The sequence below is a fragment of the Temnothorax americanus genome, unplaced genomic scaffold, assembly GCF_048541705.1.
Source record: "Temnothorax americanus isolate GAGA-0224 unplaced genomic scaffold, ASM4854170v1 Scaffold56, whole genome shotgun sequence".
Taxonomy (NCBI): domain Eukaryota; kingdom Metazoa; phylum Arthropoda; class Insecta; order Hymenoptera; family Formicidae; genus Temnothorax; species Temnothorax americanus.
In genome coordinates this window covers 71,307-84,343 of record NW_027509712.1, presented here as the reverse complement: position 1 = coordinate 84,343, position 13,037 = coordinate 71,307, and the positions used below count along the sequence as shown (strand labels likewise).

Here is a 13,037-nt window from a genome sequence, read left to right as displayed (position 1 = left end):
CCTGCGTCCGTAGCTCGTGCGTTGTGTTAGGACCGCGAAGCAATGTGACGTAACATGGGATAGATGCGACAAAATAAATAGATAAAACAATATATACCTATTCTCCTCTTGATTATGCGCCTCTCCAGAAAACTTCTCCTTCTGTACTTATACACTAGAAGCTGAACTTGAGCTTGGACAATCGCTTCTTGGGAACGACGAATTGTCTCTAAAGATCGGAAATCCTTACTGTACGATCTATATTTAGAAGAGGTATTTCTTAAAATTCTTCTAATTGGTTCGACGTTTTAAGAGAAGGGATATGTTATTAGACACCCCGATTGGAAAGGACTAAAGGAGAAAGTTGAGAAAATACAAATGTTGAAGAAATCTTATCTTATGTGAAAGGTTTATTTAGAATCTGATAATTTTTGTTTTGATTGTCTATCTGTGACGAGTATCTGCTTAACACATGTGAGAAAAATATGAATCTTTAGAGAATTTCTAGTTTGGTTTACAATAGATTAAGCCATCATCTTAATGCTTTATGTTGCAAGATGCAAAAAGTTCCTCATTAGTATTTAATTATATTAATATACAATAATACTCAAGATAAAATTATTCATTAATAATGCATAAATTTTATGCACGTCTAATTTATATACGTTTGGATATCAAGTTTGCCTACACATATAATATGGGCAAACCGCTTGTATTACTTTAGCTGTACATATCTTTGATAGTATCTGTTCCGCAATTACATGATAATTATATGAACATTACAAATGAATTACAAATGAATATTACAAAATTATGCAGTTGAAGCAATCCGAAACGGATTGAATGTTTAGTTCTTCAAATAGAACTACTTTCCATATTTTTTTCTTTCTTTTTCTGGATAGTATCTAGAAAAAAATACAGTATTATATTTTTATTTTATTTTTTTTCTATATAAGATAAGAAATATTCAATTGAAAACACTTATTTCCCTCAGACTAAACAAGGTAATATCTGAAACTGCTTGTATTTTGTTACGTAACTTACATGCAAGCAACATAAATGGAAATAAGTAATGGAAATATAAAGAAGGAAATAATTGTATTCATGCATCAATGTATTAAGATAAACTAATTACAAAAAAAATCTTCTACATCGTTAATCGTGTATTTGTTAAATTGTATGTAATAAAAATAACTTACAATATATAAATAACTTGTACTTTATTCCCAACCCCAAATTCCCGTCGATTCTTTAATTGTAGCTCTATTATCTCTTCGTATTCTCGTCACTGCGCTTGCTTCTCCTTTAACAAGTGCTCTCTTTGCCTGGCTCCTCTCACGTTTGTCAAGTGCTAATTTTGTTCTCTTTTTTATCACGTCTGGTGCAATCGTAGCAGCTGTTGAAATACTCCGTATACTTCGTGTGTCATCATAAACCTGTACTGCTTCGTCTTCCAGGTTTGATGATAAACCATACGATGTACAATCATTGTATTCTTCATTGGCCATTACATTTTCTACATCTTCGTTATTTCGTTTACATTCATTTTCCACGTTGCTTTGCTTGTCAGAACATGACACAGTAGATATCTCCTTTAAATGTTCATTATCGTTATTTAGTACTGTCTCTCTTATTGGAACATCAATATTTTCTTTTGCAGTTCGATCTTGAACTTGTACATCATTTAACTGATATTCCAAATCTTCAATATTATCAACACAATTTTCATACGTTTCATCCTCACTGCCCTCAGACTCAACATCTTCGTTGTCTTTTTCTTCTTTATATTTAAAATCAATTTCTGTTAAGAAAATGTCAATTTCTTTTTCTATTTCCCTTGCAAAACCACTGGCTTTAACTTCTGTATCTATGTTGTCCTCACGTCTAAAACAGATAAAATATTAACTTGTTAGATCGGTATATAAAATATATATATATATATATATATATATATATATATATATATATATATATATATATATAAATGAATGTATGTATGTATGTTTGTCCACTATGCAAATCTACAGTTTTCAAATTAGAACCAAAAATTTGGTATACTATCATGTTACTCTTTAGGCCGTAGACGTATTTTGAGAACCGCATTATTACCAATTTTTTAGGAAACCGATTCCAAAATGTTTCTAATGTTTGTCTGTTGAATTTTCTGGGGATAGCAATGATGTGTATTATTTTTTGTTACCGATTTTTTGGAAATCGGTTCCGAAATTGAATTATATATAAAAAATAGGGTATATATATATATATATATATATATATATATATATATATTTAAAAATATGTCCCGCGTTCATGAAAATAATGGAGAGGTGACGCATGACGTTACTCTGGCACATGATTGTTGCCAATTTCATGGGAATGCTTTCTGGTGCAAAGTTATTCATGACCACGTGGCCAGCGCATGATTACGTAACGTATTTTTTATTGCACGCGCGCTCTCTAAAAAAGATCATCGTTCTGCTTGTGCCTTTACGCTGAGAATCATCCTGTGTCTAGTATCTTTCCTTTCTACGTAATGTTGATCGTTCTCCGGGTATCGAATTTCTGTGATTATGAATACGAAAAACAGCTTATTTGATTAATCTAGAAGGTCAGACAATATGCTTGACCCTTAACGCTGAGAATCTTTCTGTTCCCGATATCTTTCCTTTCTACGCAATGCTGATCGTTTTCCGGGTATCGAATTTCCGTGATTACCAATACGAAAAACAGCTGATTTCATCAATCTAGGAGGTTAGATAATAATAATATAAGTAAAATAAAGTAAATTAAAGAGGGACAGAAATGCATTTTGCGATTGGCGCAGTAATTGCAGCAAAAATGCATTCTGCGCAGTGCGCAGTGATTACTATTAAAATGCATTCTGCGCTATGCGAGAATATAATATAATATGAGTAGTATAATAGGGCTTAAGACGAAGGCCTACTATAAAAAACCTAACGCGCCAATAGGTAGAACTTCAAGGGTGGAAGTCCACCATTTTAATTTTTTATATAAATAAAAGTGATTAAACCAATTAAGAATTTCCATCGACTATATACTGGCAATGATTATAATCGTGGCAACGATTATAATCGTCGTGACAAATCGTCACCGCATTTCGACCAAGAATTCTGACCATTCTAAATTGATGTAATTTTAGATGCTTATAATCTAAGCGTCTTAATTAAATAATTAAATTTATTGCAAAAAATATTACCTCAGCCAGGGTGCAAACCTGGAACCTCCCTCACTCCGTGATGGGTGTCGTACCAATTCGACCACTAAGGCATGCGGTAATATTTATCGCAATAACATGTATTAAGATGACAAACAATAATAAGATGGAACACCGATTTTCAGTCAAAGGTGTGTATTCAAACCAAATAAGTATTTTTACTTCGCCAGAGAATAATTAACCCAATTAAAAATTTCCATTGATTATATACTGGCAATAATTATAATAGTGGCAACGATTATAATCGTCGTGACAAATCGTCACCGCGTTTCGATCAAGGATTCTGGTCATTCTAAATTGAATATTTTTCGTAATATTTTTCGCAATAAATTTAATTATTTAATTAAGACGCTTATATTATAAGCATCTAAAATTACATCAATTTAGAATGACCAGAATCCTTGGTCGAAACGCGGTGACGATTTGTCACGACGATTATAATCGTTGCCACGATTATAATCATTGCCAGTATATAGTCAATGGAAATTCTTAATTGGGTTAATTATTCTCTGGCGAAGTAAAAATACTTATTTGGTTTGAAAAGTGTTTAAAAATTACAGATACAGAATGTAAAGGTGATTGATTTGGGTGATGATTGGTAAAGGGATTTACAAAAAAAGCTAGTATATATATAATAATAATTAGAATACAATAATGGGAATAAAAATATATTTTTTCACTACTTACGATATATCTTGAAAAGTTGGATATAGTTCGCTCTCATATCCAAAACGTCTCTTAAAGAAATCACGGATACAGTTCACATCTCTTTCAAAGTAGGCTTCTGCGTTTTCATGCTCTGTAGAAACCATCTGTGGAAAATCAATGATAACAGGCTTGCCATCATCTTTGATCATTATGTTAAATTCATTGAAATCTCCATGTATAACACCATGATTCGCCAGTCTAACAATCAAATCCATGAGCTCGTCGTACAATGCTTCCACATTGTTTACTTCATTTACATTACACCTAAATGAAATAATACAATTAAAATATTATATATAATTAAGTGGTATTTTTAATTAGTAACAGAAATATCACTGATAAACATACAAAGGTCCACCTTCAACCAGCTCCATAACAACGCAATGCCTGTTGAAATCAATTGGTTTTGGTATAGGGAAACCTCTATCCAGAAGTGCTTTCATATATGCAAATTCTCTGGTTGCAGCAATTCTTGACAAGTACAACCAAGATGCGGAATGTCTGTGCTGATAATAATCTCTTTTTTCTTTGATGTTTCGAAAGCACGTTCTACCCAGTCTATGTAACTTTAGACAAAGCGACGTCTCGTCCTCGTTAGCGACAACATAAATATTAGATTCCTTGCCAACGCCGATCTGATTACCAAAGGAACATATTGTTCCTCTTTGCGTTAAGACCTTTAAGGCTAAATAATCATAACCCCTGTTCGTCAAGCGATAACCATCATCTGAAAATTTTTTATTTATTATCAGATGTTTTACACTTATTGTTAGTGGTTTCACTATCTCCGATTAACCGTAACCTTCGATTAAACTCACTCTTTGTCTCTTTCTAAGGGGCAGTTATGTTTAGTTCAATCAATGTAAGTTAACTTTAATCTCGGTTTAACTTACGCGTTTTATCTCTTTCTAATTTTAGAACTAAAGAGAGATGAAACGTAAGTTAAACCGAGATTAAAGTTAATCTACATTGACAGGCATAAACATTAGAAAGAGACGAAGAACGAGTTTAATAAAAAATTACATTGGTGAAACTGGCCCTATGGTCACATATAAATTTTAATGCCTTACATCGCTTGCCTCGTTCGTAACTAAGCAATTTGTATTTGCACATTTCTTTGAGCAATTTATGAACTCCACCGTAACGCAGATTCGCTATTTGTGCGGCAAGTAGAGCAGGTACAAGTTCATGATTTTTCATACCCATTTCAATCTGAAATATAAGAAATGATGTAGAACTGTTATAATTAGAAAAAAGAAAAGCAACAGAATATACAGATTCAACAAAAGCTTATTAAGGATCTTGTAATTCACAAACGAATATAGGTTAAAAAATGCATACCGCTGTCAAAACACGAAAGTATTCCGTGGTTAAATACCGCAATATCTTTACGTCCAGCTTTCCCATGTTTATTAGATTGCAGATAAAGTTATGAACGATTCATATAATTCAGACGGCTTTATCTCAAAATGTTAAACATTCCAATTGCAGAAATTTCATGCACACGTGCGACATGCGACTGGAAGCTACCAGTGCTACCATCAGTGATGCCCATGAAATGTAAAGGCCCTGCTGCAGCATTGAACTCTGATTGGCTAATAGCGAGTTCGGGCGCTTGCACTAGTGCACACTGAGTGCGCACTAAGGCTTGTTTATAATCTATTCTTATATTTAAAGTCATTTAAATACACATTTAAAAACTTTTTAGCCAATAAAACAATCTGTAATATCTATATGGATGCTGTACAAATCATTTTGTAGACTAAGAAGTATTTAAGATGATCTGTAAATAATAACAATTGATTAAGAACAAGCCTTAGTGCGCACTCAGTGTGCACTAGTGCAAGCGCCCGAATTCGCTATAATATTCCACATAGAAAGCTCCCACCTGAAGATTAGCCAATCAGAGTAATTCCGTTCCGCTATTTCCTTTCTCCATGGGGATGCAGCTTTATGCATTCAGCGCTGCATCCTGCATCAGCTGCATGCAATCGCACGATGAATCCCGCAAAAAGGAGCTGTGGAGTGTGGACGGAGCCGCTCGAAAGAGTCGATCGGTCGCTCTTCCTCGAGATCACTCGACACTCGACAACGGTAAAAAAAAAAAAAAAAGAAAATAAATAAATAAAAAAACAAACGCAAACCGGTGCGTTGAACCCTCGCTCGCGCGGCTCGCGTGTAATAAATAAGTGGTGAATTGCGACGGCTGTGCGTGCAATGCGTGCATGCGTGAGTCAGACGGTTGCGTTAAAATTATGAAAACGGGTCCGCGCGCCGATTCGACAAGGCGCTGAATCCGCCCGATTCGGCCGTGGGCGTTGTGGGCGTCGTGGGCAATGGGCAGAGCCGGCGCGTTCGCGACTGTCAAGCACGTCTGAGTCTGGAAATTCGTTGACCCACCGTCGACCACCGCAGGTACGTGCGTGACGTGCGTCCGGAGTCCGAAGCTCCGAACACGATGAACGCAAAACGGCTGAGTCCCGTCTCGATTCAAGATTTCAAGGCTACGCTTGTTTGCGACCAACAACGGTCGGCTGGCACGCCGGGCGTCCCGCCCGCGTTCGCCCGCGCAATATTACCCCTACAAATCATTTGTCCGCGAGACAAGAATGCGATAACGGCAAGGTTATACGAGAATACCGCGTTATCGCCGATAGTCGGGAGAGAGACGCGTCGTGCGCGCGCGCGCGCGCGCGCGTTCCCGCCCGCCCGCCCGTCGAAGCTCATTTGGTTGAACTTCACCGGGGATTCGCGGGAGTTGCGATGCGACGCTCGTTCGATCGCGCTAAAAACGAAGTTCGGACTTTGCCATCGGTGCTTTTTAAGTCATGATCACGTAGAAAAGTTGCCGCGTTCGTCCGCGTGATCACACGCGAGAACTCGCGACCGTCTCCATTCGTCACGCTTCGGTTATCAGTTTCGCTATCTCTTCGAGGGAATTCTGTGAGTCACGTTGCGTGAACTAATTTTAATTTTGTAATTCCTCGAGTCACGAGCCTCGTATTGGCAATTCAGCTCGATCGTGATTCGTGACGCGTACATACGTGCGCCAATGTTGCTGTGTTAACTGTGTGTACATACGTATACGGGCGTGTTATGCGACAGGAATTGAAGGCCGGATCAATCTTCGCTGCGAAGTTTGAAAATAGTTATACTCTCGTTTACCGGGCACGACTGCCATAATTTAGGTTAATGAGAACTGTCACGATTACGAAACGCGATCGAAATTCCACGGCAGTTGTATATAGCAAGTGATATTTACATATACGTAGACTAAACTGTTGTGCTTTGAATAGCGCGTGTGGTCGTACTAGATTGTACTTGGAACTTGCAAAATGCGTTATTGTTAAATGTATTAATTGTAATTTGCAGGAATAATGTTGAACGGTATAGCAAAACATATTTTGCACTGCTGCCTGCTGCTCGTGGTCATATTGGTGTTCGAATTTGTATCCGGAGGCCTTCGATGGAACACGGACGAGAAGGTAGAGATTGATCCATGGACAAGATACGGCATTATCGGTGCAATCACGTTGTACCTGCTGCGCACAGTGACGTTTCTCTCATTGCCTCAAGTTCTATTCAATTTCATAGGATTAACGATATACAATGCATTCCCTGATAAAGTTATCTTGAAAGGCTCGCCCCTGCTCGCACCATTTATCTGTATAAGAATAGTGACTCGTGGAGATTATCCACAATTAGTGAAGTCAAATGTGAAGAGAAACTTAAACAAATGCATAGAGGCTGGTCTCGAGAACTTCCAAATAGAAGTGGTGAGCGACAAGCCAATAGGTTTGACGCCTCATCGCAGGGTGAGAGAAGTTGTTGTCCCACCGAATTATCGCACAACTAGTGGTGCCTTATTTAAGGCTCGTGCTTTACAATACTGCCTCGAAAGCTCGGTAAACGAATTGGCTGATCACGACTGGATTGTCCACCTTGACGAAGAGACTCTGTTGACTGAAAATTCCGTTCGCGGGATATTGAACTTTGTACTGGATGGCAAACATCAATTTGGTCAAGGGTTAATCACGTACGCTAATGAAGATGTTGTTAACTGGATTACGACTCTGGCTGATAGCTTCAGAGTAGCGGACGATATGGGAAAGCTAAGATTACAGTTCACTATGTTTCACAAGCCATTTTTTAGCATGAAAGGATCGTATGTTGTCACGCAGGTAATTACTGATAATTCATCAAATTTGTATAATCTTATAATAGCTTTATATAAAGTTTTTTAAAAGATGTATCACTTTTTTTATATACATATATACTAGAGATGCGCGAATCAAGGATTTTTTATATCAAATTGAATCGTTGAAATATAACTTTTAATTAACAATTTATTATGAGTTATTATGAGATTGAATTTTAACATGTAGATATAATAAGAGAGAACATTTTAAAATATTTGGAAAAATAATATTGATTATATAATATAAATTTTTTTTAAAGCAAAAAAATTAAATATTTAATATAAAATTAATAAAATATATTTTATATGTCGCAGTAATTAAAACAATTAAACGAAAAATCATAGATAAATTATTAAAATACTCTAATGTAGTATCCAATAACATTATCTAATTACGTACATAAAAATTAAAATAAAATGATATAGTTTATTTTATTATCAATACTCATGGCTTAATATTTTTTTACGAATATTTAACCTTTACTCTTATAATTTGATAGCGTCACAGGGCATGTAAAAAATTGGGAATAAACTTGTTAACTGCTATACAATAAAAATATAAATATATCTATTTTAACACTTATTAAAGCAGTGACATTTACACAAATATATCTGTTTTACTTTGACTATTTTTACGACAGGTTGTTTTGAATATGTATTACAGATGGCAGCGGAAAAACAAGTTTCGTTTAATAATGGATTAGACGGATCCGTTGCGGAAGATTGTTTCTTTGCGATGAAGGCATTTTCCCAGGGATATACGTTCAACTTTGTAGACGGCGAAATGTGGGAAAAATCACCGTTTACTCTGTGGGACTTTGTACAGCAGAGAAAAAGATGGTTGCAAGGTATATTACTTGTCGTGCATTCCAAAGCGATTCCATTGAGAAAAAAATTGTTGCTGGGTATTTCGTGTTACTCGTGGGTGACGATGCCTCTCTCTACTTCTAACATTGTTTTGGCCGGATTATGTCCGATTAATTGCCCGCCGTTGATTGACTTTCTTTGCGCGTTTATCGGCGCGGTAAATATTTACATGTATGTGTTCGGAGTAGTTAAATCGTTCTCTCTATATCGTTTCGGTGTTGCTCGATTTATACTGTGTATATGCGGTGCATTATCCACTATTCCGTTCAATATAATCATCGAGAATGTTGCCGTGATATGGGGCTTGTTCGGTAAGAAGCACAAGTTCTATGTCGTTAACAAGGAATACAGGCCGCCAGTGACTGTGTGATGCGTCATCAGTTTAGAGCTATTATCTAACTGGTGCAAACTTAGCAACAACGTAATATTTTCATTGTGCATGTGCATAATTAGTACCTGTAAATTTATATAGGAAAATATATCACTGTCACAAATGAAATATTTATAACTAGTATTACGTAGGAATTACAAAATTTCTAAGATAGATCGATCGATCAATTTTAAAACAGGCAAAAATGAAAGGTGTAATGTATGCAGCAATAGGTAGGCGGCAGTATTAGAAGCGTATTCTACATTGGCATTAAAACATTGCCAAATTTGTTAAAAGTATTAATATGTCAAAAATATATTTATGCCAATATATCATATTCTCATAGTGCAAATTATACATGTCATATATATATATATATACTTTGATCTCACGTAAATGTCGTGTAAATGTTTAGCATTCTTTAAGTTACATATCATTTTACATGTTCCTTGCATCTATTTTTACCGTGTTCAGAAATATCTTATTTTTGCCATATCACAGTATTCTCTTCTTAATATTGTTTCACGAAATGTTATGCATATCACCATAATTTCATATTAATAACAATGTCTGAGATGGCTAAATTTTTATTTAGGCATTTATCAGTTTTTTAAATAGTAATAGGTCATTTAAATGCATCATTAATTCAAAAAACTGTGATAAATCTTACTTTCTTACATAATAACATAATAACAATATTCTTATTTAAAAAATATAAAAGCATCTATTACCTAATACAAACAGAAATTTAAAAAATGATACATAAGATGAGTCACAAAATATTTCATTGTCTTGATACTAAAGTAGTTTTCATAATTTGTACTTTTCAAACTTTTAATTAATTACAAATTATAATAGTACATTTAAAACATCAATATAATTGATATATGTGTACTGTACTTAAGGTTAATTAATTGTTTAACGCGAGATATGAAAATTCTTAAATATATAAAAACATGTATTATATGTTAATTCTTGATAAAAATCGAAAAATCATATATTTCTTATAATTAACTTAATTAGTGAAGAATATGAACAAATTATGAAGATATACATATGTGGAGAAGTTATAAATTTTAATAGAAAGAACATAAATGTAAAAATCTAAATTAATTTTATGAAATTTATTGAATTAAACGTTAAATTTTGGATTGCCGTATTCTTAAAATTTGATAATCATTTTTTAAAAAAAGACATGTTAAGTCGATACTCGCATGTTTATATAAAAAAATGTGAGTCTAATGGTAAATTTTTTAAATAGTGTGATTTTGTTATGCATTGCATTAAAAATTTTACTCATTATATTATTTATATAAAAAGAATCACTCATGGGAAAAAATATAAAAATATATAAATTGTCATTTTGTTACAATTATACATTTTTATGAAATATTTTGTATCAACATTTTTTTGGTATCGACATTCGCAATATATATATATATATATATATATATATATATATATATATATAATCCATCTTTTAAATAATTTTTTAAATGGCTTTTTAACTTACTAAAAAAAATAGGGCTTCCTAGAGCTTTATATATTAATATGAATTTTGTGTAATGTACATTTTCAGAACTCCGTAAATATTTTATGATTTATGACAAAATAATGGAATGGTTTTAGAAATAACAAAGCAATATATTTAGCAAGACTTATAATTATCTAGTCAAGAAGGAATAAAGCACATGAAATTTACGTCATATAATGCACGTATAATAATTAATATAAGCTGTTATTAGCACTAAATTACTGCGATGAGATATTATTTCCAAATATGTTGTGTTCAAATAAAAAAAAATTTATACTTTTGCAGATATCTCTGAGGGTATTTTGACTCTTTAATAATTAAATTTTAATAATAAAATTTTACACATGTAAATTAACGTGTATAAATGAATAGTGCGACTTTAAAGTAAATTTTAAGTGCTATGTTTGACACTTAGAAATGTATTTGTGCTAATGCAGAGTTAACATTGATATTACAAAGGTCACAATAACTTATATAACTTCACACAGCGTCACTACATTCTTCACGTAATTATTTTCTGTTATAATTGGATCATTTTATAGTATAGCAATTTACTGTTGCATATTATTATACAATCACAGATTCGTGCATTGCATTGCGCTCTATACGTTATTCTCTCTATAAGATATTCACATATGTATATTAATATGCTTTTTAAGTGTTTTAAGTATGTTTTTTTAGGTATTTTATTTTGTTGTGTCAGTGAAAAATGAACAAGCCCATTTATACACTAGTCTCGTATGATAACCATTTATTTCATTGTCCTAACAGCAATATCAGTTAATTTAATATATCAAACATAATAAATATGAATAAATGCACAAAAAATATGAAAGTTAGATTAATTTGAGAGATAAATGTAATCAGGATTTCTCAAACTCGTTTGGATTAAGTTTATTTTATTTATTATTATTTTTTTGTCGATATTACTTTTCTCCCAAATATTTTTCTAAGAGGTAAATGTAAAACTACAGTAATCTACAAAACTATCTTGAAATTGGCTAAAAATGTTTAATTTAACGTCTTATTATCTCGATGTAAAATTTATATCTATTTTTCACCTAGCGATTACGAGTTCGGGAATTTCTGAATCACGTATTAAGTGAATAAAATTGAATGAAACAACAATACAGCTTTTTTTGTAACGTGAAGAATAATAACAACAATTGTATAATACAATTGTATAATGAACAATAATAGGAACATTTGCATAATGTGAACAATTTTGTATAATTCTTTAGTATTATTTTATATAATTTTATGTAACGTTAACTTTTTATCTTTTATCTTTTATCTTATCTTTTATCAGACACGATTTGATTTTTATCACACATATGTACTAAATTATATTACACAAAATTTCTCATCATGTAGCGTATTCTATTATTAGCAAAGAAATTTATAGCGTTATCATGATCATAACTACTGTAAAATTCCGAATTGTTATAACAATTGCAACTGACTATAATAAGAATAACATTAAGAATATTAGATGATACATTATATTGAAAAAAAAAGAATAATAAAATTGGAAGTAAAAATTGCTTCAAAATAAATATCTGTATTTTTTATCTCCAAGCTTATATAATCTTTTCTTCTTTTTTTTAATTTTACGATTTTTATTATCACTAAACGATAGTAACAATGGTATAGGATACGATTTGTGAGGAGTTATTGTATTCTTTTTCATCATTTCGGCAAAATTGCATAGAGATTATTCGTTGGATCGCCGACTTTCGACAACACACCTATAAAGATCAACTTAATAAGCAATTAATTCAACTGATAATTTCTTACAAACATTTTTAATTATAATTCGTTGTCTCTAATTTTCTTTTCCATGTATACTAAATAAAAGATTATTCTATCCAACAGAATATTAAAGATATCATTGGCAAGTTAATTGCCAATTAAGTTAGATTCGAAATTTAATCATCATTTGATGCACGATAGTGTAGTGGAATAATTTACATCGAAGAAAAATATCAGATGAGACTTTTTTCATCCGCGGACTTTCGAGATTCCCATTCATATCTCTTGGAAACATTTCTAACAGAAAGAAAGGGAATAAGACGCTACAGCTGAATGAAGTAGGGTTTAACGAATTAATTTTATTTCTTATTTGAGCGGCGAATGAGATAGCTCC

At 32.9% G+C, this 13,037-nt stretch overlaps 2 protein-coding genes across 6 annotated transcripts; one reads left to right on the top strand and one right to left on the bottom strand.

Moving 5' to 3' along the window:
* Positions 1-369: 369 nt before the first annotated feature.
* Riok2 (RIO kinase 2) lies at positions 370-5,467 on the bottom strand. Its single transcript, XM_077419553.1, has 6 exons — positions 5,264-5,467; positions 4,993-5,134; positions 4,271-4,649; positions 3,902-4,186; positions 1,179-1,863; positions 370-884 (listed from the first exon to the last, which is right to left on the bottom strand). The coding sequence occupies exons 1-5, from the start codon at positions 5,327-5,329 to the stop codon at positions 1,200-1,202; spliced, it is 1,536 nt and encodes a 511-aa protein (XP_077275679.1). The 5' UTR covers positions 5,330-5,467; the 3' UTR covers positions 370-884; positions 1,179-1,199.
* Positions 5,468-5,526: 59 nt separating this feature from the next.
* On the top strand, positions 5,527-11,624 carry Egh (beta-1,4-mannosyltransferase egh). Of its 5 annotated transcripts, none has more exons than XM_077419548.1 (3): positions 5,527-6,016; positions 7,295-8,103; positions 8,785-11,624. In XM_077419548.1, the coding sequence occupies exons 1-3, from the start codon at positions 5,860-5,862 to the stop codon at positions 9,355-9,357; spliced, it is 1,539 nt and encodes a 512-aa protein (XP_077275674.1). In that variant the 5' UTR covers positions 5,527-5,859; the 3' UTR covers positions 9,358-11,624. The 5 variants fall into 5 exon arrangements, with proteins under 5 accessions (XP_077275674.1, XP_077275676.1, XP_077275677.1 ...); XM_077419550.1 differs by lacking the exon at positions 5,527-6,016 and adding an exon at positions 6,025-6,337; XM_077419551.1 differs by lacking the exon at positions 5,527-6,016 and adding an exon at positions 6,402-6,865.
* The last annotated feature ends 1,413 nt before the right edge of the window (positions 11,625-13,037 follow it).

Excerpts from the sequence above, each read along its gene's own strand:
- Riok2 (XM_077419553.1), bottom strand. The coding sequence starts at position 5,329 with ATGGGAAAGCTGGACGTAAAGATATTGCGGTATTTAACCACGGAATAC. Across the intron at positions 4,650-4,992 it reads TTACGAACGAGGCAAGCGAT|ATGATGGTTATCGCTTGACG; the intron begins GTAAGGCATTAA and ends AAAAATTTTCAG. Across the intron at positions 1,864-3,901 it reads CCAACTTTTCAAGATATATC|ACGTGAGGACAACATAGATA; the intron begins GTAAGTAGTGAA and ends TATCTGTTTTAG.
- Egh (XM_077419548.1), top strand. The coding sequence starts at position 5,860 with ATGGGGATGCAGCTTTATGCATTCAGCGCTGCATCCTGCATCAGCTGC. Across the intron at positions 6,017-7,294 it reads TCACTCGACACTCGACAACG|GAATAATGTTGAACGGTATA; the intron begins GTAAAAAAAAAA and ends TGTAATTTGCAG. Across the intron at positions 8,104-8,784 it reads GATCGTATGTTGTCACGCAG|ATGGCAGCGGAAAAACAAGT; the intron begins GTAATTACTGAT and ends TATGTATTACAG.